Raw genomic sequence first — 26547 nt, forward strand, 5'->3', positions numbered from 1 at the left:
ACGAGAGGAATAGGGCAAACGAGAGGAAACGAGAGAACAAAACCAGGCCGGCACCCTCACAGCGAGGCAACGCTCCACCTACTCGCAGGTGCGCCCCCACTTGGACGACGGTGACGATGGGGCGCTGGGCTGTCCGGTAGGGCGTGAAAGACTGGAGCGCGAAACACAAGAGGTTAGGGGGGCCGGGGGGCAGGACACCCCCCAATTGTGGCGCCCAAGATTCGCGGCGTCGGGGAAACTACAACTCCCAGAATCCCCGGGAGCTTTCCCGGGAATTGTCCGGGAAATGCAGATTTCACCTCCTCTCCTTCACTGACTCCGCCACTCCCTGACTCCGCCTCCTCCTCCCTCCCTGAATCCGCCTTTCCCTCCCTGACTCCGCCTCCTCCTCCCTCCCTGACTCCGCCTCCTTCCCATCCCTGACTCCACCTCCTTTCTCCCTGACTCCGCCTCTCCCTGACTCCACCTCCTTTCTCTCCCTGACTCCGCCTCCTCTCCCACCCTGACCCCGCCTTTCCCTCCCTGACTCCTTCCCTGACTCCACCTTTCTCTCCCTGACTCCGCCTCCTTTCCCTCCCTGACTCCTCCTTTCCCTCCTCTCCTTCCATAACTCCGCCTCCTCTCCCTCCCTGGCCCCGCCTCTCATTCCCTGACTCCGCCTCCTCCCTCCCTGACTCCTTTCCTGACTCCGCCTCCTCCTCAGTCCCTGACTCCACCTCCTTCCCATCCCTGACTCCACCTCCTTTTTCTCCCTGACTCCACCTCCTTTCTCTCCCTGACTCCACCTCCTTTCTCTCCCTGACTCCGCCTCCTCTCCCACGCTGACCCCGCCTTTCCCTCCCTGACTCCTTCCCTGACTCCGCCTTTCTCTCCCTGACTCCGCCTCCTTTCCCTCCCTGACTCCACTTCCTTTCCCTCTCTGACTCCTCTCCTTCCATAACTCCGCCTCCTCTCCCTCCCTGGCCCCGCCTCTCATTCCGACTCCGCCTCCTCCCTCCCTGACTCCTTCCCTGACTCCGCCTCCTCCTCCCTCCCTGACTCCGCCTTTCCCTCCCTGACTCCTTCCCTGACTCCGCCTCCTTCCCCTCCCCTCCCGGACCCCACCTCTCCTTCCTGGCCCCGCCTCTCATTCCCTGACTCCACCTCCTCACCCTCCCTGACTCCGCCTCCTCTCCCTCCCTCTCTCCACCTCCTCCCTCCCTGACTCCGCCTCCTCTCCCTCCCTGACCCCGCCTCTAATTCCGCCTCCGCCTCCTCTCCCTCCCTGACTCCACCTCCTTTCCCTCCCTAACTCCTCTCCTTGCCTGACTCCGCCTCTTCTCCTTCCCTGACTCCACCTCCCCTCCCTCCCCGACTCCCCCTCTCCCTGACTCCACCTCCTCTCCCTCCCTGACTCCGCCTCTTTCCCCTCCCTGACTCCGCCTCCTCTCCCACCCTGACCCCGCCTCTCCCTCCATGACTCCACTTCCTTTCCCTCCTTTCCCTCCGACTCCTCTCCCTCCCTCCCTGACTCCACCTCCTTTCCCTCCCTGACTCCACCTCCTCTTCCTCCCTGACTCCGCCTCCTCTCCCACCCTGACCCCGCCTCTCCCTCCCTGACTCCACTTCCTTTCCCTCCCTCCCTGACTCCACCTCCTTTCCCTCCCTGACTCCACCTCCTCTTCCTCCCTGACTCCACCTCCTCTTCCTCCCTGACTCCGCCTTCTCTCCTTCTCTGGCCTCGCCTCTCCCTCCCTGACTCCGCCTCCTCTCCCTCCCTAACTTCGCCTCTCCCTGACTCCGCCTTCTCTCCTTCTCTGGCCCCGCCTCCTTTCCCTCCCTAACTCCTCTCCTTCCCTGACTCCGCCTCCTCTCCTTGCCTGACTCCGCCTCTTCTTCCGACTCCACCTCCCCTCCCTCCCCGACTCCACCACTCCCTGACTCCACCTCCTCTCCCTCCCTGACTCTGCCTCTCCCTCCCTGACTCCACTTCCTTTCCCTCCTTTCCCTCCGATTCCTCTCCCTCCCTCCCTGACTCCACCTCCTTTCCCTCCCTGACTCCACCTCCTCTTCCTCCCTGACTCCGCCTTCTCTCTTTCTCTGGCCTCGCCTCTCCCTCCCCGACTCCGCCTCCTCTCCCTCCCCAACTTCGCCTCCTCTCCTTCCCTGGCCCCGCCTCTAATTCCAACTCCGCCCCCTCTTCCTCCCTCTCTCCGCCTCTCCCTGACTCCGCCTTCTCTCCTTCTCTGGCCCCGCCTCTCCCTCCCTGACTCCGCCTCCTTTCCCTCCCTGACTCCACTCCTTCCCTGACCCCGCCTCCTCTTCCTGACTCCGACTCTCCCAGACTTCACCTCCTCCCCCTCCCTGGCCCCGCCTCTCCCTCCCTGACTCCACCTCCTTTCCTTCCCTGGCTCCATCTCCTCTCCCTCCCTGACTCCGCCTCTCCCTGACTCCGCCTTCTCTCCCTCTGGCCCCGCCTCTCCCTCCCTGACTCCACCTCCTCCCTCCCTGACCCCACCTCTCTTCCTGGTCCCGCCTCTCCCTCCCTGACTCCACCTCCTTTCCTTCCCTGCCTCCATCTCCTCTCCCTCCCTGACTCCGCCTCTCCCTGACTCCACCTTCTCTCCCTCTGGCCCCGCCTCTCCCTCCCTGACCCCACCTCCTCCCTCCCTGACTCCACCTCTCTTCCTGGCCCCGCCTCTAATTCCAACTCCGCCCCCTCTTCCTCCCTCTCTCCGCCTCTCCCTGACTCCGCCTTCTCTCCTTCTCTGGCCCCGCCTCTCCCTCCCTGACTCCGCCTCCTTTCCCTCCCTGACTCCACTCCTTCCCTGACCCCGCCTCCTCTTCCTGACTCCGACTCTCCCAGACTTCACCTCCTCCCCCTCCCTGGCCCCGCCTCTCCCTCCCTGACTCCACCTCCTTTCCTTCCCTGGCTCCATCTCCTCTCCCTCCCTGACTCCGCCTCTCCCTGACTCCGCCTTCTCTCCCTCTGGCCCCGCCTCTCCCTCCCTGACTCCACCTCCTCCCTCCCTGACCCCACCTCTCTTCCTGGTCCCGCCTCTCCCTCCCTGACTCCACCTCCTTTCCTTCCCTGCCTCCATCTCCTCTCCCTCCCTGACTCCGCCTCTCCCTGACTCCACCTTCTCTCCCTCTGGCCCCGCCTCTCCCTCCCTGACCCCACCTCCTCCCTCCCTGACTCCACCTCTCTTCCTGGCCCCGCCTCTCCCTCCCTGACTCCACCTCCTTTCCTTCCCTGGCTCCACCTCCTCTCCCTCCCTGACCCCACCTCTCCTTCCTGGCCCCGCCTCTCATTCACTGACTCCACCCCCTCTCCCTCCCTGACTCCTCTCCTTCCCTGACTCCGCCTCCTTGTACCACCCCATCCAACATTTTGGGGCAAAACGTTGGGGGGAAACGGGGTCAAATCCTCACCCGGATGGTTTCACTGGCGAAGTGCCCCTCATTCATCATCTGGTTCCCAGTCTCGTCCAGTTTGACAATGGCGCCGGCGTTGGCCTGGACTTCGGCCTCAAAGGCCTGGTGTTTCTGGAGCTTGCCCTGGAAAAGGGGCGGAGATTGGGGCGGGTCAGACTAGATGACCCCGGGGTCCCGTGAGACTCGAGGGATATGATTGGCGGTCAAGATTCTATGATTTTGGGGCAAAATCCCAGAATTTTGGTCAAATTGGTCAAAATTCTATGATTTTTAGTCAAAATTCTATGATTTTTAGTCAAAATTCTATGATTTTTGATCAAAATCCCATAATTTTGATCAAAATCCCATAATTTTGGTCAGAATTCCATAATTTTGGTCAGAATTCCATAATTCTTAGTCAAAATTCCATAACTCTTAGTCAAAATTCCATGATTTTGGTCAAATTTTGGTCCATAATTCTTAGTCAAAATTCTCGGTTGAGATTCTGGAATTTTCCGTTGAGATTCCATAATTCTTGGTCAAGATTCTAGAATTTTTGGTCCAAATTCCATAATCCTCAGTCAAGATTCTAGAATTCTTTGTCTAAATTCTATGATTTTTGGTCAAAATTCTATGATTTTTGGTCAAAATTCCATAATTTTGGTCATAACTCCATAATTTTGGTCAAATTTCCATCATTCTTAGTCAAAATTCTCGGTTGAGATTCTGGAATTTCCCGTTGAGATTCCATAATTCTTGGTCAAGATTCTAGAATTTTTGGTCAAAATTCCATAATCCTCAGAATTCTTTGTCCAAATTCTATGATTTTTGGTCAAAATTCTATGATTTTTGGGGTCAATATTCCATAATTCTCGGTTGAGATTCAATTTCTCAGTCGAGATTCTAGAAATCTCAAGTCTAGATTCTATAATTCTTGGTTAAAATTCTATGATACTCAGTTGAGATTCTATAAATCTCGGTCGAGATTCTATTATTCTTGGTCGAGATTCTGTAATTTTTTGTCAAAATTCTATGATTCTCAGTTGAGATTCCATAATTCTCGGTTGAGATTATATAATTCTTGGTTGAAATTCTATGATTTTCGGTCAAGATTATATAATTCTCAGTCAAAATTCCATAATTCTCGGTTGAGATTCTGTAATTCTCAGCTGAGATTCTAGAATTCTCGGTCGAGATTCTATAATTCTTGTCAAAATTCCATAATTCTCGGTTGAGATTCTGTAATTCTCGGTTGAGATTCTATTATTCTATTGCCCTGGAAAAGGGGCGGAGATTGGGTGGGTCAGACTAGATGACCCCGGGGTCCCGTGAGACTCGAGGGATATGATTGGCGGTCGAGATTCTATGATTTGGGGGCAAAATCCCAGAATTTTGGTCAAAATCCTATGATTTTTAGTCAAAATCCTATGATTTTTAGTCAAAATCCTATGATTTTTGGTCAAAATTCCATAATTCTCAGTCAAGATTCCATAATTCTCGGTCAAGATTCAATCAATCTCAGTTGAAATCCTATAAATCTCAGTTGAGATTCTATGATTCTCGGTCAAGATTCCATGATTCTCAGTCAAAATTCCATAATTCTCGGTTGAGATTCTAGAATTCTCATTCGAGATTCTATCATTCTTGTCAAAATTCTATGATTTTTGGTCAAAATTCCATAATTCCCGGTTGAGATTCTATTTCTCACTGGAGATTCTATAAATCTCAGTTGAGATTCTATAATTCTCCGTCAAGATCCCATAATTCTCCGTCAAGATCCCATAATTCTCCGTCAAGATCCCATAATTCTCAGTCGAGATTCCATAATTCTTGGTCAAAATTCCATAATTCTCAGTGAAGATTCAGTTGAGAATCTTGACCGAGAATTATAGAATCTCAACTGAGATTTATAGAATCTCAACAGAGATTTAGTGAATCTTGACCGAGAATTATGGAATCTTGACTGAGAATTATGGAATTTCGACCGAAAATCATAGAATTTTAACCAAGAGTAATAGAATCTTGAGCGAGAATTATAGAATCTCGACTCCAGTGAGAAATAGAATCTCAACCGAGATTCTATAATTCTTTGTCCAATTTCTATGATTTTTGGTCAAAATTCCATAATTCTCGGTTGAGATTCTATTTCTCACTGGAGATTCTATAAATCTCAGTTGAGATTCAATAATTCTCCGTCAAGATCCCATAATTCTCAGTCAAGATTCTATAATTCTCGCTCAAGATTCTATTGTTCTTGGTCAAAATTCTATAATTTTCAGTCAAAATTCCATAATTCTTGGTCAAGATTCCAGAATTCTCGGTCGAGATTCTATAAATCTCAGTTGAGATTCCGTAATTCTCAGTCGAGATTCTGGAATCCTCGGTCAAGATTCTGGAATTCTCAGTTGAGATTCTGGAATTCTTAGTTGAGATTCTAGAATTCTTGGTTGAGATTACATAATTTTCACTCGAGATTCCAGAATTCTCAGTCGAGATTCTATAAATCTCAGTCAAGATTCTATAAATCTCAGTCGAGATTCTAGAATTAGTCAAAATTCTAAGATTCTCAGTTGAGATTCTTTAATTCTAGCTCGATGTTCTGTCATTCTTGGTCAAAATTCTATGATTTTAGGTCAAAATTCCATAATTCTTGGTCAAGATTCCATAATTCTCGGTCGAGATTCAATAAATCTCAGTCAAGATTCCATAATTCTCAATTGAGATTCCATAATTCTCAATTGAGATTCCATAATTCTCAATTGAGATTCCATAATTCTCAATTGAGATTCCATAATTCTCAATTGAGATTCCATAATTCTCAATTGAGATTCCATAATTCTCAATTGAGATTCCATAATTCTCAATCTCGGTCGAGATTCTAGAATTCTTGGTCATAATGCTATGATTTTTGGTCAAGATTCTCTAATTCTCAAAGACTCTCAAATTCTCCGGCCAGATCCCATAATTTGAGAATCAAGATCCCATAATAGATCCCAGTCGAGATTCTCCAATTCTCGCTCGTTTTCTGCATTCTGGTGGGTCAGACTAGATGACCCATGGATCCCTTCCAGCTCAAGGACTCTCTAATTCTTCGTCCAGATCCCATAATAGATCCCAGTGGAGATCCCATAATAGATCTGTTGAGATTCTCCCATTCTCGCTCCAGATGTCTGCCTTCTTGTGGGTCAGACTAGAGGACCCAGGGATCCCTTCCAGCTCAACCACCCTGGATCTCTCCGTCCAAATCCCATCATAGATCCCAGTCAAGATTCCATAATCAAGATCCCATCATAGATCCCAGTCAAGATCCCATAAGCAAGATCCCATAATAGATCCCAGTCGAGATCCTCAAATTCTCACTCGAGATTCCGGCATTCTGGTGGGTCAGACTAGATGACCCATGGATCCCTTCCAGCTCAAAGACTCTATAATTCTCTGTCCAGATCCCACAATTTGAGAGTCAAGATCCCATAATAGATCCCACAACCAAGATCCCATAATAGATCCCAGTCAAGACCCCACAAGCAAGATCCCATAATAGATCCCAGTCAAGATTCTCCCATTCTCGCTCCAGATCTCTGCCTTCTGGTGGGTCAGACTAGAGAACCCAGGGATCCCTTCCAGCTCAACCACCCTGGATCTCTCCGGCCAAATCTCATAATAGATCCCAGTCAAGATTCCATAATCAAGATCCCATCATAGATCCCAGTCGAGATCCCATAAGCAAGATCCCATAATAGATCCCAGTCGAGACCCTCAAATTCTTGCTCGAGATTCCGGCATTCTGGTGGGTCAGACTAGATGACCCATGGATCCCTTCCAGCTCAAAGACTCTATAATTCTCTGTCCAGATCCCACAATTTGAGAGTCAAGATCCCATGATAGATCCCATAATCAAGATCCCATAATAGATCCCAGTCAAGACCCCACAAGCAATATCCCAGTCAAGATTCTCCCATTCTCGCTCCAGATTTCTGCCTTCTGGTGGGTCAGACTAAAGAACCCAGGGATCCCCTTCCAGCTCAACCACCCTGGATCTCTCCGTCCAGATCCCATCATAGATCCTAGTCAAGATCCCATAATCAAGATCCCATCATAGATCCCAGTCGAGATCCTCAAATTCTCGCTCCAGAGCTCTGCCTTCTGGTGGGTCAGACTAGAGAACCCAGGGATCCCTTCCAGCTCAACCACCCTGGATCTCCCCGTCCAAATCCCATAATAGATCCCAGTCAAGATTCCATAATCAAGATCCCATAATAGATCCCAGTCGAGATCCCATAAGCAAGATCCCATAATAGATCCCAGTCGAGATGCTCAAATTCTCACTCGAGATTCCGGCATTCTGGTGGGTCAGACTAGATGACCCATGGATCCCTTCCAGCTCAAAGACTCTATAATTATCTGTCCAGATCCCACAATTTGAGAGTCAAGATCCCATAATAGATCCCACAACCAAGATCCCATAATAGATCCCAGTCAAGACCCCACAAGCAAGATCCCATAATAGATCCCAGTCAATATTCTCCCATTCTCGCTCCAGATCTCTGCCTTCTGGTGGGTCAGACTAGAGAACCCAGGGATCCCCTTCCAGCTCAACCACCCTGGATCTCTCCGTCCAAATCCCATCATAGATCCCAGTCAAGATTCCATAATCAAGATCCCATCATAGATCCCAGTCGAGATCCCATAAGCAAGATCCCATAATAGATCCCAGTCGAGATGCTCAAATTCTCACTCGAGATTCCGGCATTCTGGTGGGTCAGACTAGATGACCCATGGATCCCTTCCAGCTCAAAGACTCTATAATTCTCTGTCCAGATCCCACAATTTGAGAGTCAAGATCCCATAATAGATCCCACAACCAAGATCCCATAATAGATCCCAGTCAAGACCCCACAAGCAAGATCCCATAATAGATCCCAGTCAATATTCTCCCATTCTCGCTCCAGATCTCTGCCTTCTGGTGGGTCAGACTAGAGAACCCAGGGATCCCCTTCCAGCTCAACCACCCTGGATCTCTCCGTCCAGATCCCATCATAGATCCCAGTCAAGATCCCATAATCAAGATCCCATCATAGATCCCAGTCGAGATCCCATAAGCAAGATCCCATAATAGATCCCAGTCGAGATCCTCAAATTCTCGCTCGAGATTCCGGCATTCTGGTGGGTCAGACTAGATGACCCATGGATCCCTTCCAGCTCAAAGACTCTATAATTCTCTGTCCAGATCCCACAATTTGAGAGTCAAGATCCCATGATAGATCCCATAATCAAGATCCCAGTCAAGACCCCACAAGCCAGATCCCATAATAGATCCCAGTCAAGATTCTCCCATTCTCGCTCCAGAGCTCTGCCTTCTGGTGGGTCAGACTAGAGAACCCAGGGATCCCCTTCCAGCTCAACCACCCTGGATCTCTCCGTCCAGATCCCATCATAGATCCCAGTCAAGATCCCATAATCAAGATCCCATCACAGATCCCAGTCAAGATTCTTGAATTCTCGCTCCTGATTCCGGCACTCTGGTGGGTCCGGCTAGATGACCCCCGGGATCCCCTTACCTGCAGGTTGGTGGGATCCTTGTAGCTCTCGTCCGAAGCCACCTGGAGCTTCTCCTGGATCCACTTCTCCAACTCGTCGGCGTCGCGCTGGAAGAACTGGAAGCGGTAGGAGTCCTCCAGCTTCTGGCGCCGCAGGGTGGACAACTCCTTGAAGCGGTGGTAGCGGTCCAGGACCTGCTGGCGCCGCTCCTGGATGTCCTCCGCCGTCTCCAGGACCTTCACCCCGGAGAGATCCATGGTCTGGAAGGGAAAGAGGGTCCGGGGTCAAAAGGTGGAGGTCCTACCATGGGTTTCCAAGAGCTTCTCCACCAAAAGATGGAGGTCCTACCAGAGCTTCTCCATCAAAAGATGGAGGTCCTACCAGAGCTTCTCCATCAAAAGATGGAGGTCCTACCAGAGCTTCTCCATCAAAAGACGGAGGTCCTACCAGAGCTTCTCCATCAAAAGATGGAGGTCCTACCATGGATTTCCAAGAGCTTCTCCATCAAAAGATGGAGGTCCTGCCATGGGTTTCCAAGAGGTTCTCCACCAAAAGATGGAGGTCCTACCAGAGCTTCTCCATCAAAAGACGGAGGTCCTACCATGGGTTTCCAAGAGGTTCTCCACCAAAAGATGGAGGTCCTACCAGAGCTTCTCCATCAAAAGATGGAGGTCCTACCAGAGCTTCTCCATCAAAAGACGGAGGTCCTACCATGGGTTTCCAATAGCTTCTCCACCAAAAGATGGAGGTCCTACCAGAGCTTCTCCATCAAAAGACGGAGGTCCTACCATGGGTTTCCAAGAGGTTCTCCACCAAAGGTTGGAGGTCCTACCAGAGCTTCTCCATCAAAAGATGGAGGTCCTACCAGAGCTTCTCCATCAAAAGATGGAGGTCCTACCAGAGCTTCTCCATCAAAAGACGGAGGTCCTACCATGGGTTTCCAAGAGGTTCTCCACCAAAAGACGGAGGTCCTACCAGAGCTTCTCCATCAAAAGATGGAGGTCCTACCAGAGCTTCTCCATCAAAAGACGGAGGTCCTACCATGGGTTTCCAAGAGGTTCTCCACCAAAAGATGGAGGTCCTACCAGAGCTTCTCCATCAAAAGATGGAGGTCCTACCAGAGCTTCTCCATCAAAAGACGGAGGTCCTACCATGGGTTTCCAAGAGCTTCTCCATCAAAAGACGGAGGTCCTACCAGAACTTCTCCACCAAAAGACGGAGGTCCTACCAGAGCTTCTCCCTCAAAAGATGGAGGTCCTACCATGGGTTTCCAAGAGCTTCTCCACCAAAAGATGGAGGTCCTACCAGAGCTTCTCCATCAAAAGATGGAGGTCCTACCAGAGCTTCTCCATCAAAAGATGGAGGTCCTACCAGAGCTTCTCCATCAAAAGATGGAGGTCCTACCAGAGCTTCTCCATCAAAAGACGGAGGTCCTACCAGAGCTTCTCCATCAAAAGATGGAGGTCCTACCATGGGTTTCCAAGAGGTTCTCCACCAAAAGATGGAGGTCCTACCAGAGCTTCTCCATCAAAAGATGGAGGTCCTACCAGAGCTTCTCCATCAAAAGATGGAGGTCCTACCATGGATTTCCAAGAGCTTCTCCATCAAAAGACGGAGGTCCTACCAGAGCTTCTCCATCAAAAGATGGAGGTCCTACCAGAGCTTCTCCATCAAAAGACGGAGGTCCTACCATGGGTTTCCAAGAGCTTCTCCACCAAAAGATGGAGGTCCTACCAGAGCTTCTCCATCAAAAGATGGAGGTCCTACCAGAGCTTCTCCATCAAAAGACGGAGGTCCTACCATGGGTTTCCAAGAGGTTCTCCATCAAAAGATGGAGGTCCTACCAGAGCTTCTCCATCAAAAGATGGAGGTCCTACCATGGATTTCCAAGAGCTTCTCCACCAAAAGATGGAGGTCCTACCAGAGCTTCTCCATCAAACGACGAAGGTCCTACCAGAGCTTCTCCATCAAAAGATGGAGGTCCTACCATGGGTTTCCAAGAGGTTCTGCACCAAAAGATGGAGGTCCTACCAGAGCTTCTCCATCAAAAGATGGAGGTCCTACCAGAGCTTCTCCATCAAAAGATGGAGGTCCTACCAGAGCTTCTCCACCAAAAGATGGAGGTCCTACCAGAGCTTCTCCATCAAAAGACGGAGGTCCTACCAGAGCTTCTCCATCAAAAGACGGAGGTCCTACCAGAGCTTCTCCATCAAAAGATGGAGGTCCTACCATGGGTTTCCAAGAGGTTCTCCACCAAAAGATGGAGGTCCTACCAGAGCTTCTCCATCAAAAGATGGAGGTCCTACCAGAGCTTCTCCATCAAAAGACGGAGGTCCTACCATGGGTTTCCAAGAGGTTCTCCACCAAAAGATGGAGGTCCTACCAGAGCTTCTCCATCAAAAGATGGAGGTCCTACCATGGATTTCCAAGAGCTTCTCCATCAAAAGATGGAGGTCCTACCATGGGTTTCCAAGAGGTTCTCCACCAAAAGACGGAGGTCCTACCAGAGCTTCTCCATCAAAAGATGGAGGTCCTACCAGAGCTTCTCCATCAAAAGACGGAGGTCCTACCATGGGTTTCCAAGAGGTTCTCCACCAAAAGATGGAGGTCCTACCAGAGCTTCTCCATCAAAAGATGGAGGTCCTACCATGGATTTCCAAGAGCTTCTCCATCAAAAGATGGAGGTCCTACCATGGGTTTCCAAGAGGTTCTCCACCAAAAGACGGAGGTCCTACCAGAGCTTCTCCATCAAAAGATGGAGGTCCTACCAGAGCTTCTCCATCAAAAGATGGAGGTCCTACCAGAGCTTCTCCATCAAAAGATGGAGGTCCTACCATGGGTTTCCAAGAGGTTCTCCACCAAAAGACGGCAGTCCTACCAGAGCTTCTCCATCAAAAGATGGAGGTCCTACCAGAGCTTCTCCATCAAAAGATGGAGGTCCTACCATGGGTTTCCAAGAGGTTCTCCACCAAAAGATGGAGGTCCTACCAGAGCTTCTCCATCAAAAGACGGAGGTCCTACCATGGGTTTCCAAGAGGTTCTCCACCAAAAGATGGAGGTCCTACCAGAGCTTCTCCATCAAAAGATGGAGGTCCTACCAGAGCTTCTCCATCAAAAGATGGAGGTCCTACCATGGGTTTCCAAGAGGTTCTCCACCAAAAGATGGAGGTCCTACCAGAGCTTCTCCATCAAAAGATGGAGGTCCTACCAGAGCTTCTCCATCAAAAGACGGAGGTCCTACCATGGGTTTCCAAGAGGTTCTCCACCAAAAGATGGAGGTCCTACCAGAGCTTCTCCATCAAAAGATGGAGGTCCTACCAGAGCTTCTCCATCAAAAGACGGAGGTCCTACCATGGGTTTCCAAGAGCTTCTCCATCAAAATGGATCCCTTCCAGCTCAAAGACTCTATAACTCCCTGTCCAGATCCCACCATTTGAGAATCAAGATCCCACAATAGATCCCATAATCCAGATCCCATAATAGATCCCAGTCAAGATTCCAAGGGCTTCTCCCTCAAAAGACGGAGGTCCTGCCATGGATTTCCAAGAGCTTCTCCGTCAAAATGGATCCCTTCCAGCTCAAAGACTCTATAATTCCCTGTCCAGATCCCACCATTTGAGATTCAAGATCCCACAATAGATCCCATAATCAAGATCCCATAATAGATCCCATAATAGATTCCAAGGGCTTTTCCCTCAAAAGATGGAGGTCCTACCATCAATTTCCCATGGAAATATGGAAACGAGAGGAAAAGCGGGGGCAAAGGAAAAGACGTGAGAGGGCAAGTAAGAGGAAACGAGAGGAAACGAGAGGAAGTGAGAGGGGCAAAGGAAAGGAAGTGAGAGGAAGTGAGAGGGCAAATGAAAGGAAGTGAGAGGGCAAAGAAGAGGAAAAAAGAAGGAAAATGAAAGGAAGTAAGAAGAAGTGAGAGGGCAACTGAAAGGAAGTGAGAGGAAAAAAGATGACAAATGAAAGGAAAAAAGGGGAAGCGAGAGGGCAAAGGAAAGGAAGTGAGAGGGCAAAGAAGAGGAAAAAAGAAGGAAAATGAAAGGAAGTAAGAAGAAGTGAGAGGGCAAATGAAAGGAAGTGAGAGGAAAAAAGATGACAAATGAAAGGAAAAAAGGGGAAGCGAGAGGGCAAAGGAAAGGAAGTGAGAGGGCAAAGAAGAGGAAAAAAGAAGGAAAATGAAAGGAAGTAAGAAGAAGTGAGAGGGCAAATGAAAGGAAGTGAGAGGAAAAAAGATGGCAAATGAAAGGAAAAAAGGGGAAGCGAGAGGGCAAATGAAAGGAAGTGAGAGGGCAAAGAAGAGGAAAAAAGAAGGAAAATGAAAGGAAGTAAGAAGAAGTGAGAGGGCAACTGAAAGGAAGTGAGAGGAAAAAAGATGACAAATGAAAGGAAAAAAGGGGAAGCGAGAGGGCAAAGGAAAGGAAGTGAGAGGGCAAAGAAGAGGAAAAAAGAAGGAAAATGAAAGGAAGTAAGAAGAAGTGAGAGGGCAAATGCAAGGAAGTGAGAGGGCAAAGAAGAGGAAAATGAAAGGAAGTGAGGGGCAAAGAAGAGGAAAAAAGAAGGAAAATGAAAGGAAGTAAGAAGAAGTGAGAGGGCAACTGAAAGGAAGTGAGAGGAAAAACGATGACAAATGAAAGGAAAAAAGGGGAAGCGAGAGGGCAAAGGAAAGGAAGTGAGAGGGCAAAGAAGAGGAAAAAAGAAGGAAAATGAAAGGAAGTAAGAAGAAGTGAGAGGGCAAATGAAAGGAAGTGAGAGGAAAAAAGATGGCAAATGAAAGGAAAAAAGGGGAAGCGAGAGGGCAAATGAAAGGAAGTGAGAGGGCAAAGAAGAGGAAAAAAGAAGGAAAATGAAAGGAAGTAAGAAGAAGTGAGAGGGCAACTGAAAGGAAGTGAGAGGAAAAAAGATGACAAATGAAAGGAAAAAAGGGGAAGCGAGAGGGCAAAGGAAAGGAAGTGAGAGGGCAAAGAAGAGGAAAAAAGAAGGAAAATGAAAGGAAGTAAGAAGAAGTGAGAGGGCAAATGCAAGGAAGTGAGAGGGCAAAGAAGAGGAAAATGAAAGGAAGTGAGGGGCAAAGAAGAGGAAAAAAGAAGGAAAATGAAAGGAAGTAAGAAGAAGTGAGAGGGCAAATGAAAGGAAGTGAGAGGGCAAAGAAGAGGAAAAAAGAAGGAAAATGAAAGGAAGTAAGAAGAAGTGGGAGGGCAAATGAAAGGAAGTGAGAGGGCAAAGAAGAGGAAAATGAAAGGAAGTGAGGGGCAAAGAAAAGGAAATGAGGGAAAATGAGAGGGAACGAGGGGAAAAGAGAGGGCAAATGAAAGGAAGTGAGAGAGCAAATGAAAGGAAGTGAGAGCGCAGTTAAGAGGAAATGAGGGGAAGCGAGGGGAAAAGAGAAGGCAAAGGAAAGGAAGTGTGGGGAAATGGGAGGAAGTGAGAGGAAAAGAGAGAGGAAAGGAAATGAGAGGGCAAATCAGAGGAATGGAGAGGAAACAAGAGGAAAAGAGAGGGCAAAGGAAAGGAAGTGAGAGGGCAAAGGAGAGGAAGTGAGAGGAAGTGAGAAGTGAGAGGAAGTGAGAGGGCAATTGAAGGGAAGTGAGAGGGAAAAGAAGAGGAAAATGAAAGGAAGTGAGGGGCAAAGGAAAGGAAGTGAGAGGGAAAAGAAGAGGAAAATGAAAGGAAGTGAGAGGGTAAAGTGAAAGGAAGTGAGTGCAAATAAGAGGAAAAGAGAGGGGCAAATGAAATGAAGTGAGAGGGCAAAGAAGAGGAGAGGAAAAGAGGAAAAAAGGAGAGGAAACAAGAGGAAAAGAGAGGGCAAATGAAAGGAAGTGAGAGGGCAAATAAGAGGAAAAGAAGGAAAATGAAAGGAAGTGAGAGAGGCAAAGGAAAGGAAATGAGGGGAAATGAGAGGGAATGAGGGGGAAAGAGAGGGCAAATGAAAGGTAGTGAGAGAGGAAAGGGAAAATGAAAGGAAGTGAGAGGGCAAATGAAAGGAAATGAGAGGAAGTGAGGGGAAGTGAGAGGACAAAGAAGAGGAAAGGAGAGGAAAAAAGGAGAGGAAACAAGAGGAAAAGAGAGAACAAATGAAAGGAAGTGAGAGGGCAAATAAGAGGAAAAGAAGGAAAATGAAAGGAAGTGAGAGGGGCAAAGGAAAGGAAATGAGGGGAAATGAGAGGGAATGAGGGGAAAAGAGAGGGCAAATGAAAGGTAGTGAGAGAGGAAAGAGGGCAAATGAAAGGAAGTGAGAGGGCAAATGAAAGGAAATGAGAGGAAGTGAGGGGAAGTGAGAGGACAAAGAAGAGGAAAGGAGAGGAAAAAAGGAGAGGAAACAAGAGGAAAAGAGAGAACAAATGAAAGGAAGTGAGAGGAAATTTGCCCTCTTTTCCTCTCATTTCCTCTTGCTTCCCCTCACTTCCTTTCATTTGCCCTCACTTCCTTTCATTTGTCCTCTCTTTTCCTCCTATTTGCCCTCTCACTTCCTTCCATTTGCTCTCACATTTGCTCTTATTTGCCCTCTCACTTCATTGTCCTCTTTCGCCCTCATTTCCTCTTATTTGCCCTCTCACTTCTTCTCATTTGCCCTCTCTTTTCCTCTCACTTCCTCTTGTTTCCCTTCACTTCCTTTCATTTGTCCTCTCTTTTCCTCTTATTTGCCCTCTCACTTCCTCTCATTTGCCCTCTCTTTTTTTCCTCTCACTTCCTTTCATTTGCCCTCGTTTCCTCTCATTTCCTTTCATTTGCCCTCTTTTTCCTCTTACGTCCTTTCATTTGCCCTCTCCTTTGCACTCGCATTTCCTTTCCTTTGCCCTCTCGCTTCCTCCTGTTTCCCCTCACTTCCTCTCCAGAACCTTCACCCCGGAGAGGTCCATGGTCTGGAAGTCAAAGAGGTTCTCCTGTCAAAATATGGAGGTCCTACCATCGATTTCAAACAAGAGGAAGTGAGAGGGGAAAGGAAAAGAGAGGAAATGAGGGGAAGTGAGAGGGGAAAATGAAAGGAAGTGAGTGCAAATAAGGGGGAAAGAGAGGGCAAATAAAGAAAAAGAGGAAATGAGGGGAAGTGAGAGGGCAAAGGAAAGGAAATGAGAGGAGAAATAAGAGGAAATGAGGGGAAGTGAGAGGGCAAAGGAAAGGAAATGAGAGGAGAAATAAGAGGAAATGAGCGGGAAAGAGAGGAAAATTAAAGGAAGTGAGAGGGGAAATGAGAGGAAGTGAGAGGGCAAAGGAAAGGAAATGAGAGGAGAAATAAGAGGAAATGAGCGGGAAAGAGAGGAAAATTAAAGGAAGTGAGAGGGGAAATGAGAGGAAGTGAGAGGGCAAAGGAAAGGAAATGAGAGGAGAAATAAGAAGAAATGAGCGGGAAAGAGGAAAATTAAAGGAAGTGAGAGGGGAAATGAGAGGAAGTGAGAGGGCAAAGGAAAGGAAATGAGTGGAGAAATAAGAGGAAATGAGCGGGAAAGAGGAAAAAGGAAGTGAGAGGGGAAATGAGAGGAAGTGAGAGGACAAAGGATAGGAAATGAGTGGAGAAATAAGAGGAAATGAGCGGGAAAGAGAGGAAAATTAAAGGAAGAGAGAGGGGAAATGAGAGGAAGTGAGAGGGCAAAGGAAAGGAAATGGTGGCGTTGCTGGATGTCCTCGGCCCTCTCCAGAACCTTCACGCCAGAGAGTTCCATGGTCTGGAAGGAAGTGAGAGGGGAAATGAGAGGAAGTGAGAGGGCAAAGGAAAGGAAATGAGAGGAGAAATAAGAAGAAATGAGCGGGAAAGAGAGGAAAATTAAAGGAAGTGAGAGGGGAAATGAGAGGAAGTGAGAGGACAAAGGAAAGGAAATGAGAGGAGAAATAAGAAGAAATGAGCGGGAAAGAGAGGAAAATTAAAGGAGGTGAGAGGGGAAATGAGAGGAAGTGAGAGGACAAAGGATAGAGAGGTCCATGGTCTGGAAGGCAAGAGAGGGTCTGGGGTCAAAAGATGGAGGTCCTACCATGGATTTCCCCCTCAAAATATGGAGTTCCATCTGTCCTCTCGTCCTCTTATTCGCTCTCTCACTTCCTTTCATTTGTCCTCACTTTTCCTCTCATTCCCTTTCCTTTGGCCTCTTTTCCTCTCCTTTCCTTTCACTTCCTCGTTTCCCCTATTTTCCTTTCATTTGCCCTCTCACTTCCTTTCATTTGTCCCCACTTTTCCTCTTACTTCCTTTTAATTTCCCTTGTTTCCTCTCATTTCCTCTTGCTTCCCCTCACTTCCTTTCATTTGCCCTCTCACTTCCTTTCATTTGCCCTCTTTTCCTTTCATTTGCCCTCTCATTTCCTCTTATTTGCACTCTCACTTCCTCTTATTTGCCCTCTTTTCCTCTCACTTCCTCTCATTTCCTCTTTTTTGCCCTCTCACTTCCTTTGATTTGCCCTCTTTTCCTCTCATTTCATCTCACTTCCTCTTGTTTCCCATCACTTCCTTTCATTAGCTCTCTCACTTCCTTTCATTTTTCCTCATTTCCTCTCATTTGCCCTCCCATTTCCTTTAATTTGTCCTCTCTTTTCCTCTTATTTGCCCTCTTACTTCCTCTCATTTGCCCTCTCTTCCTCTCACTTCCTCTTAATTGCCTTCTCTTTTCCTCTTATTTGCCCTCACTTCTTCATTTGCCCTCTTTTCCTTTCATTTCCTCATTTCCTTTTATTTGCTCTCTCACTTCCTTTCATTTGCCCTCTCATTTCCTCTTATTTGCCCTCTCTTTTCCTCTTTTCCCTCACTGCCTCATTTCCCCTCACTTCCTCTCATTTGCCCTCTCTTTTCCTCTCATTTCCTTTCATTTGCCCTCTTTTCCTCTCACTTCCTCATTTCCTCTCACTTCCTTTCATTTGCCCTGTCACTTTTCATTTGCTCTCTCACTTCCTTTCATTTGTCCCCACTTTTCCTCTTACTTCCTTTTAATTTCCCTTGTTTCCTCTCATTTCCTCTTGCTTCCCCTCACTTCCTTTCATTTGCCCTCTCACTTCCTTTCATTTGCCCTCTTTTCCTTTCATTTGCCCTCTCATTTCCTCTTATTTGCACTCTCACTTCCTCTTATTTGCCCTCTTTTCCTCTCACTTCCTCTCATTTCCTCTTATTTGCCCTCTCACTTCCTTTGATTTGCCCTCTTTTCCTCTCATTTCATCTCACTTCCTCTTGTTTCCCATCACTTCCTTTCATTAGCTCTCTCACTTCCTTTCATTTTTCCTCGTTTCCTCTCATTTGCCCTCCCATTTCCTTTAATTTGTCCTCTCTTTTCCTCTTATTTGCCCTCTTACTTCCTCTCATTTGCCCTCTCTTCCTCTCACTTCCTCTTAATTGCCTTCTCTTTTCCTCTTATTTGCCCTCACTTCTTCATTTGCCCTCTTTTCCTTTCATTTCCTCATTTCCTTTTATTTGCTCTCTCACTTCCTTTCATTTGCCCTCTCTTTTCCTCTTTTCCCTCACTGCCTCATTTCCCCTCACTTCCTCTCATTTGCCCTCTCTTTTCCTCTCATTTCCTTTCATTTGCCCTCTTTTCCTCTCACTTCCTCATTTCCTCTCACTTCCTTTCATTTGCCCTGTCACTTTTCATTTGCTCTCTCACTTCCTTTCATTTCCACTCTCTTCCTGTTACTCTCACTTTCTCTCGTTTCTTCTCTTTTCCTCTCCTTTGCACTCTCATTTCCTTTCCTTTGCCCTCTCGCTTCCTCCTGTTTCCCTTCACTTCCTCTCCAGAACCTTCACCCCAGAGAGATCCATGGTCTGGAAGTCAAAGAGGTTCTCCTGTCAAAATATGGAGGTCCTACCATCAATTTCTAACGTTCCTCCCAATGGAAATGTGGAAAGGAGGGGAAACGAGAGGAAATGAGAGGGGAAATAAGAGGAAATGAGGGGAAAGAAGCATAAAAGTGGGGAAAGGAAAGGAAATGAGAGGGCAAATAAGAGGAAATGAGGGGAAACGAGAGGAAAAGAGAGAGGAAAGGAAAGGAAATGAGAGGAAGTGACAGGGCAAAGGAAAGGAAGTGAGAGGAAAAAAGAGTGCAAATGAAAGGAAAAAAGGGGGAGTGAGAGGGAAAATGAAAGGAAATGAGGCCAAAAAAGAGGAAAAGAGAAGGAAAATGAAAGGAAGTGAGAGGGCAAAAAACAGGAAATGAGGAGAAGCGAGAGGAAGTGAGAGGGCAAATGAAAGGAAATGAGAGGGAAATAAGAGGAAATGAGGGGAAAGAAGTGGAAAAGAGGGGAAAGGAAAGGAAATGAGTGGGCAAATAAGAGGAAATGAGGGGAAACGAGAGGAAAAGAGAGAGGAAATGAGAGGAAGTGAGAAGGCAAAGGAAAGGAAATGAGAGGGAAAAAGAGGGCAAATGAAAGGAAAAAAGGGGAAGGAAGAGGGCAAATGAAAGGAAAAGAGAGAGGAAACAAGGTTAAAGAGGAAAATGAAAGGAAGTGGGAGGGCAAATGAAAGGAAATGAGAGGGGAAAGAAGAGGAAATGAGGGGAAAGAAGCGGAAAAGAGGGGAAAGGAAAGGAAATGAGAGGGCAAAGAAGAGGAAAAGGAAAATGAAAGGAAGTGAGAGGGCAAAGGATAGGAAATGAGAAGCGAGAGGAAGTGAGAGGGCAAATGAAAGGAAATGAGGAGAAGCGAGAGGGTAAATGAAAGGAAAAGAGAGAGGAAACAAGGGTAAAGAGGAAAATGAAAGGAAGTGGGAGGGCAAATGAAAGGAAATGAGGAGAAGCGAGAGGGCAAATGAAAGGAAATGAGAGGGGAAATAAGAGGAAATGAGGGGAAAGAAGCGGAAAAGAGGGGAAAGGAAAGGAAATGAGAGGGCAAATAAGAGGAAAAGAGAGAGGAAATGAGAGGAAGTGAGAAGGCAAAGGAAAGGAAATGAGAGGAAAAAAGAGGGCAAACGAAAGGAAATGAGGAGAAGCAAGAGGGTAAATGAAAGGAAAAGAGAGAGGAAACAAGGGTAAAGAGGAAAATGAAAGGAAGTGGGAGGGCAAATGAAAGGAAATGAGAGGGGAAATAAGAGGAAATGAGGGGAAAGAAGCGGAAAAGAGGGGAAAGGAAATGAGAGGGCAAATAAGAGGAAAAGAGAAGGAAAATGAAAGGAAGTGAGAGGGCAAAGGAAAGGAAATGAGAAGCGAGAGGAAGTGAGAGGGCAAAGGAAAGGAAATGAGAGGGCAAATAAGAGGAAATGAGGGGAAACAAGAGGAAAAGAGAGAGGAAATGAGAGGAAGTGAGAAGGCAAAGGAAAGGAAATGAGAGGAAAAAAGGGCAAATGAAAGGAAAAAGGGGAAGGAAGAGGGCAAATGAAAGGAAGTGAGAGGGCAAAGAAGAGGAAAAGAGAAGGAAAATGATAGGAAGTGAGAGGGCAAATGAAAGGAAATGAGGAGAAGCGAGAGGGTAAATGAAAGGAAAAGAGAGAGGAAACAAGGGTAAAGAGGAAAATGAAAGGAAGTGGGAGGGCAAATGAAAGGAAATGAGGAGAAGCGAGAGGAAGTGAGAGGGCAAATGAAAGGAAAGGAGAGGGGAAATAAGAGGAAATGAGGGGAAAGAAGAGGAAGAGAGGGGAAAGGAAAGGAAATGAGAGGGCAAATAAGAGGAAATGAGGGGAAACAAGAGGAAAAGAGAGAGGAAATGAGAGGAAGTGAGAAGGCAAAGGAAAGGAAATGAGAGGAAAAAAGCGGGCAAATGAAAGGAAAAAAGGGGAAGCGAGAGAGCAAATGAAAGGAAGTGAGAGGGCAAAGGAGAGAGGAAAGGAGGGCAAATAAGAGGAAATGAGGGGAAACGAGAGGAAAAGAGAGAGGAAAGGAAAGGAAATGAGAGGAAGTGAGAGGGCAAATGAAAGGAAAAAAGGGGAAGTGAGAGGGCAAATGAAAGGAAATGAGGAGAAGCGAGAGGAAGTGAGAGGGCCAATGAAAGGAAAAAAAGGGGAAGTGAGAGGGCAAATGAAAGGAAATGAGGAGAAGCGAGAGGAAGTGAGAGGGCCAATGAAAGGAAGTGGCAAGGCAAAGGAGAGGAAGAGGATTGGAAAAAATTTAAAGTTTATTTACAGCAATACTGTCAAATTAAGGAATGTGAGAAGGGTGCTGGAATGAAGTTATATGGCTTTAGCCGAAATGTTATAAAGAATGAAGTAAAATAAATTTAATTATTATTAAAAATAGATTGTTAATTGGCCAAAGCGGAAAAAATCAAGGTTAGATTGTGTTAAGATAAATTATAGAACAAAAATTGAGAAAGATGGAAAGGATTTGCTGAAATAGCTAAATGAACGAGAATACAAAAAAGGGAGGCGTGAGGAGGTCAGGGAAACAAGTAAATGACAGATTTTGGCAGATTCCCTGCAAAACTACTTGGGGAAAGGGTGGATCCCCTGCAGAGATCCATTGGGAAAGGGATGATCCCCAGCAGAAATCCATTGGGAAAGGAGGGGTCCCTTGCCAAGCTTTGGGGAAGGAAAGATTCTTCCCTGCAAAAAGACTTGGGGAAAGGGTGGGTCCCTTGCAGAGATCCACTGGGAAAGGGAGGATCCCTTGCCAAGCTTTGGGAAAGGAAAGATTCCCTGCAAAAACGCTTTGGGAAAAAGCAGGTTCCTTGCAAAGCTTTGGGAAGGGCCCGATCCCCTGCCCTGAGCAGATCCCCTGCAAAAATGCTTTGGGAAGATCCCCTGCCCTGAGCAGATCCTCTGCCAAAAAGCTTTGGGAGGGGCCCGATCCCCTGCCATGAGCAGATTCCTGCAAAAAAAAAGATTTGGGAAAGGGCAGGTCCCCTGCAAAAACCCTTTGGGAAAGGACTGATTCCCTGCAATAATCCTTTGGGAAAGGGCAGATCCCCTGCAGATCCCCTTGCAAAGCTTCCGGTAAGGGCAGATTCCTTGCAAAGCTTTGTGAACGGCCCGATCCCCTGCCCTGAGCAGATTCCCTGCAAAAAAAGCTTTGGGAAGGGGCAGATTCTATGCAATAGGAAGATTCCTTGCACAGGGCAGATCCCCTGCAGTGAGCAGATTCCCTGCAAAAAAGATATAGAAATGTGTTGATTCCCTGCAAAAATCCTTTGGAAAAGGGCCTGATCACCTGCCATGAGCAGATTCCCTGCCAAAAAAGCAAATTCCATGCAAAGCTTTGGGAAGGGGCAGATTTCCTGCAAAAATAATCTTAGGGAAAGGGCAGATCCCCTGCAAGGGGTAGATTGCTTAAATGGGGCAGATTCCCTGCAAAAAAGGCTTTGGGAAAAAGCAGATTCCTTGCAAAGCTTTGGGAAAGGGCAGATTCCCTGCAAACAAGCTATAGGAATGTGTGGATTCCCTGCAAAAGTCCTTTGGAAAAGGACAGATTGCCATAAAAAGCTTTGGGAAAAAGCAGGTTCCCTGCAAGGATCCTTTGGGAAAGGGCAGATTCCCTGCAAAGCTTTGGGAAAGGAAAGATTCCCAGTAAAAATCCTTTGGGAAGGGGCAGGTTCGCTACAAGGGGTAGGTTCCTTGCAAAAAAGCTTTGGGAAAAATCAGATTCCTTGCAACACTTCCGGAAAGGGTAGATTCCTTGCCAAAAAAGCTTTGGGGAGGGCCTGCAAGGGGCAGATTCCTTGCATGGGGCAGATCCCCTACAAAAAGGCTTTGGGAAAAAGCAGATTCCCTGCAAAGCTTTGGAAAGGGCCCGATCCCCTGCCATGAGTAGATCCCCTGCAATAATGCTTTGGGAAGGGGCAGATCCCTTGCAAAGGGCAGATTCCCTGCAAACCATGTGTTGGATCCCTGTAGAAATCCTTTGGGGAGGGGGTAGATTCCTTGTCAAAAAGGCTTTGGGAAAGGGCAGATCCCCCGCAAGGGGCAGATTCCCTGCAGAAATCCCTTGGGAAAGGGCCTGATGCCCTGCCACAAGCAGATTACTTGCAAGAATGCTTTGGGAAAGGGCAGATTCCCTGCAAGGGGCAGATCCCCTGCAAACAAGCTATAGGAATGTGTGGATTCCCTGCAAAAATACTGTGGGAAGCGGCTGATTTCCTGCAAAAAAATGCTGTGGGAAGGGGCAGATTCCTTGCAAAGCTTTGTGAAGGGCCCGAACCCCTGCCCTGAGCAGATTCCCTGCAAAAAAAGCTTTGGGAAGGGCCCGATCCCTTGCAAAGGGCAGATTCCCTGGAAAAATGCTCTGTGAAGGGACAGGTCCCCTGGCAAAAAGCTTTGGGAAGGGCCCGATCCCCTGCCCTGAGCAGATCCCCTGCAATAATGGTTTGGGAAGGGTCAGATCCCTTGCAAGGGGCAGATTCCCTACTAAAATCCTTGGGGAAAGTGCAGGTTCCCTGCAGAAATCATTTGGGAAAGGGAAGATTCGCTGAAAGGGGCAGATTCCTTGCAATGGGCAGATTCCCTGCCATGAGCAGATTCCCTGCCATGAGCAGATTCCCTGCAAAAAAAGCTTTGGGAAAGAGCAGATTACTTGCACAGGGCAGATTCCCTGCCAAGAGCAGATTCCCTGCAAAAATCCTCTGGGAAGGGGCAGATTCCGTGCAATGGACAAATTCCCTGCAAAGATCCTTTGGGAAGGGGCAGATTCGCTGAAAAAACCCTTTGGGAAAGGGCAGATCCCCTGCAAGGGGTAGATTCATTGCAAAAAAAGCTTTGGGAAGGGCCTGATCCCCTGCCATGAGCAGATCGCCTGGAAAAAGGCTTTGGGAAAAAGCAGATTCCTTGCAAAGCTTTGGGAAAGGGCAGATTCTGTGCAATGGGCTGGTTCCCTGCAAGGGGCAGATCCCCTGCCAAAAAGCTTTGGGAAGGGCCCAATCCCCTGCCATGAGCAGATCCCCGCAAAAACGCTTTGGGAAAAGCAGATTTCTTGCAAAAAGGCTTTGAGAAGGGCCTTTTTGCAAGATTCCCTAGAAGGGGTAGATTCCTTGCCAAAAAAGCTTTGGCAAAGGGCAGATTCCCTGCAAACAAGCTATAGGAATCTGTTGATTCCCTGCAAAAATCCTTTGGCAAAGGGCAGATTCTCTAGAAGGGGTATATTCCTTGCCAAAAACGCTTTGGGAAAAAGCAGATTCCTTGCAAAGCTTTGGGAAGGGACAGATTCTGTGCAATGGGAAGATTCCCTGAAAGGGGCAGATTCCCTGCCAAAAAGCTTTGGGAAGGGCCTGATCCCCTGCCATGAGCAGATCACCTGCAAAAAGGCTTTGGGAAAGGGCAGATTCCCTGCCAGAAACCTAGCTGTCCACTTTCCCCTTTTCTTGCGAGGAATCCTATTCAGACTAAGGGAAATTTCCTTTAAAAAAGGCAAACGTTGCCAATAAAGCTTTTGGGAAGGGCCTGATCCCCTGCAATCAGCAGATCCCCTGCCGAAATCCTTTGGGAAAGGGCGGATTCCCTGCCGAAATGCTTTGGGAGAAAGAAGATCCCTTGCCAAAAATGCTTCGGGAAGGGGCCGACCCCCCCCCCGGCCGCCACGAGCAGATCCCCTGCCTAGTTCCTTTGGGAAAGGGCCCGAGTCTTTGCAATGGGCAGATTCCTTGCAAAAAACGCTCTGGGAAACGCCCGATTCCTCCCACGGGCCGATTCCCTGCGGAAATCCATTGGGAAGGGGCGGATTCCCTGCAAAAATGCTTTGGGAAACGCCCTACCCCCCTCCCGCCACGAGCAGATCACCTGCCTAGGATCCTTCGGGAAAGGGCCCGATCCCCTGCCCTGGCCTCGCCCAGCCGGAAGACAAAGGGAAGCCATTGTTGGGGGATGGGGAGAGATGAAGAGGAGGAGGAGGATTAGCTCACCTTTTCCGGGCTTCCCACTCGGGATCTGCTGGGGATCTGCTGGGGATCCGGTCGGTTAGGGGAGAAGAAAAGGCAAGGAGGGGAAAACCAGGGGTTGAAATTCGTCGCAAGGGGGAAGATCTTCTGCGCAGGGGCGTCTGCGGCTGGGAGATAAGCAGCTGCTGCAGAGGCGATCCCGGGCGAAGGGCGGATCCCGGCTGAGCTGACGTGGCGGCGCGGGATTGGCCGGCGGCGGGAGTCGCCCACCCCCCGCCCCCTCGGCCGGGTTGAGCTATTGCAGAGCTGTCATTCGGCTCTCATTGATTGCGCTGGGGAATATTCCTATTTTGCTGGGAAAAGGCAGACCGGGGGGGGGGGGCGGGGAGGGTGACTAGAGATTTCTGCATTGCAGGGGGAGGAATGATAACGTTAGTCCATTCGTAGTATTATTCTTATTCTTATTCTTATTATTTTCTGCATTGCAGGGGGAGGAAGGATAACATTACTGCATTCGTATTATTCTTATTATTTTTCGTTTTCTCATTCTTATTTTCTGCATTGCAGGGGGAGGAATGATAACTTAAGTGCATTCATATTATTATTCTTATTATTTTTCTTATTCTTATTTCCTGCATTGCAGAGGGAGGAATGATAACATTAGTGCATTCATATTATTCATATTATTTTTCTTTTTTATTCTTATTTTCTGCACTGCAGGGGGAGGAATGATAACATTACTGCATTCGTAGTATTCTTATTATTTTTCTTTTTCTTATTTTCTGCATTGCAGGGGGAGAAATCGTAACATTACTGCATTCATATTATTATTATTATTAGACATTTCTGCATTGCAGGGGGAGAAATCGTAACATTAGTGCATTCGTAGTATTATTATTATTATTATTTTCTTATTCTTATTTTCTGCATTGCAGGGGTAGAAATCGTAACATTTCTGCATTCATATTATTATTAATAATAATAATTAGTATTTTCTGCATTGCAGGGGTAGAAATCGTAACATTTCTGCATTCATATTATTATTAATAATAATAATTAGTATTTTCTGCATTGCAGGGGTAGAAATCGTAACATAACTGCATTCATATTATTATTATTATTATCATTATTATTTTCTGCATGGCAGGGGTAGAAATCATAACATTACTGCATTCATATTATTATTTTCTTATTCTTTTTTCTGCATTATTTAGCTGGGAAAAGGCATATTATTATTATCATTCATATTATTATTATTATTAGAGATTTCTGCATGGCAGGCGTCTAAATCATACATTATTATTATTATTATTATTATTTAATAATAATAATAATAGAGATTTCTGCATGGCAGGTATCTAAATCATAACATCATCATCATCATTGTTGTTGTTGTTATGCTGGGACACCCCAGAGTAGCTGGGAAAAGGCAGATCAATAATAATAATAATAATAATAATAATAATAATAATAATAATATCTTTATTGTCATTGCCCCCTCTCGGGGACAACGAAATTACTTGATGATGATGATTAGAGATTTCTGCACTGCAGGGGAAGAAATGATAACATTACTGCATTCATATTATTACAAACTCAAACTCACCAAGATAACACAATAACGAATTATAGATAATACAATAATTCATTACAGAATTAGGGATAAGAGTTTATGAGTAGAGGTAAGTTTGTAAGTTTGAGACTCTCAAGAGTCTCCTCCAGCACCAGAATTCAAAAGCATCCATTCTTCAGCGATCAGCCTTCTTTATGGTCCAGCTCTCACTTCCATACATCACTACTGGGAAAACCAGAGCTTGAACTATATGGACCTTTGTTGGCAAGGTGATGTCTCTGCTTTTTAAGATGCTGTCTAGGTTTGTCATTGCTTTTCTCCCAAGAAGCAGGCG

General features: G+C 47.1%; 1 protein-coding gene across 1 annotated transcript in view; it reads right to left on the minus strand.

Moving 5' to 3' along the window:
* The window catches only part of SPTAN1 (spectrin alpha, non-erythrocytic 1), a 228594-nt gene extending 203804 nt beyond the window's left edge, over window positions 1–24790 (minus strand). Inside the window, exons 1-3 of the mRNA XM_081898017.1 lie at window positions 24665–24790; window positions 8952–9191; window positions 3412–3537 (exon numbers count right to left, since the gene is read on the minus strand). Coding sequence (XP_081754143.1) covers window positions 3412–3537; window positions 8952–9188 — 363 coding nt within the window. The 5' untranslated portion in view covers window positions 9189–9191; window positions 24665–24790. The remainder of the gene's footprint in view (window positions 1–3411; window positions 3538–8951; window positions 9192–24664) is intronic.
* Window positions 24791–26547: the final 1757 nt, after the last annotated feature.

This window comes from Podarcis melisellensis, assembly GCF_964234715.1.
Source record: "Podarcis melisellensis genome assembly, chromosome: Z".
Taxonomy (NCBI): domain Eukaryota; kingdom Metazoa; phylum Chordata; class Lepidosauria; order Squamata; family Lacertidae; genus Podarcis; species Podarcis melisellensis.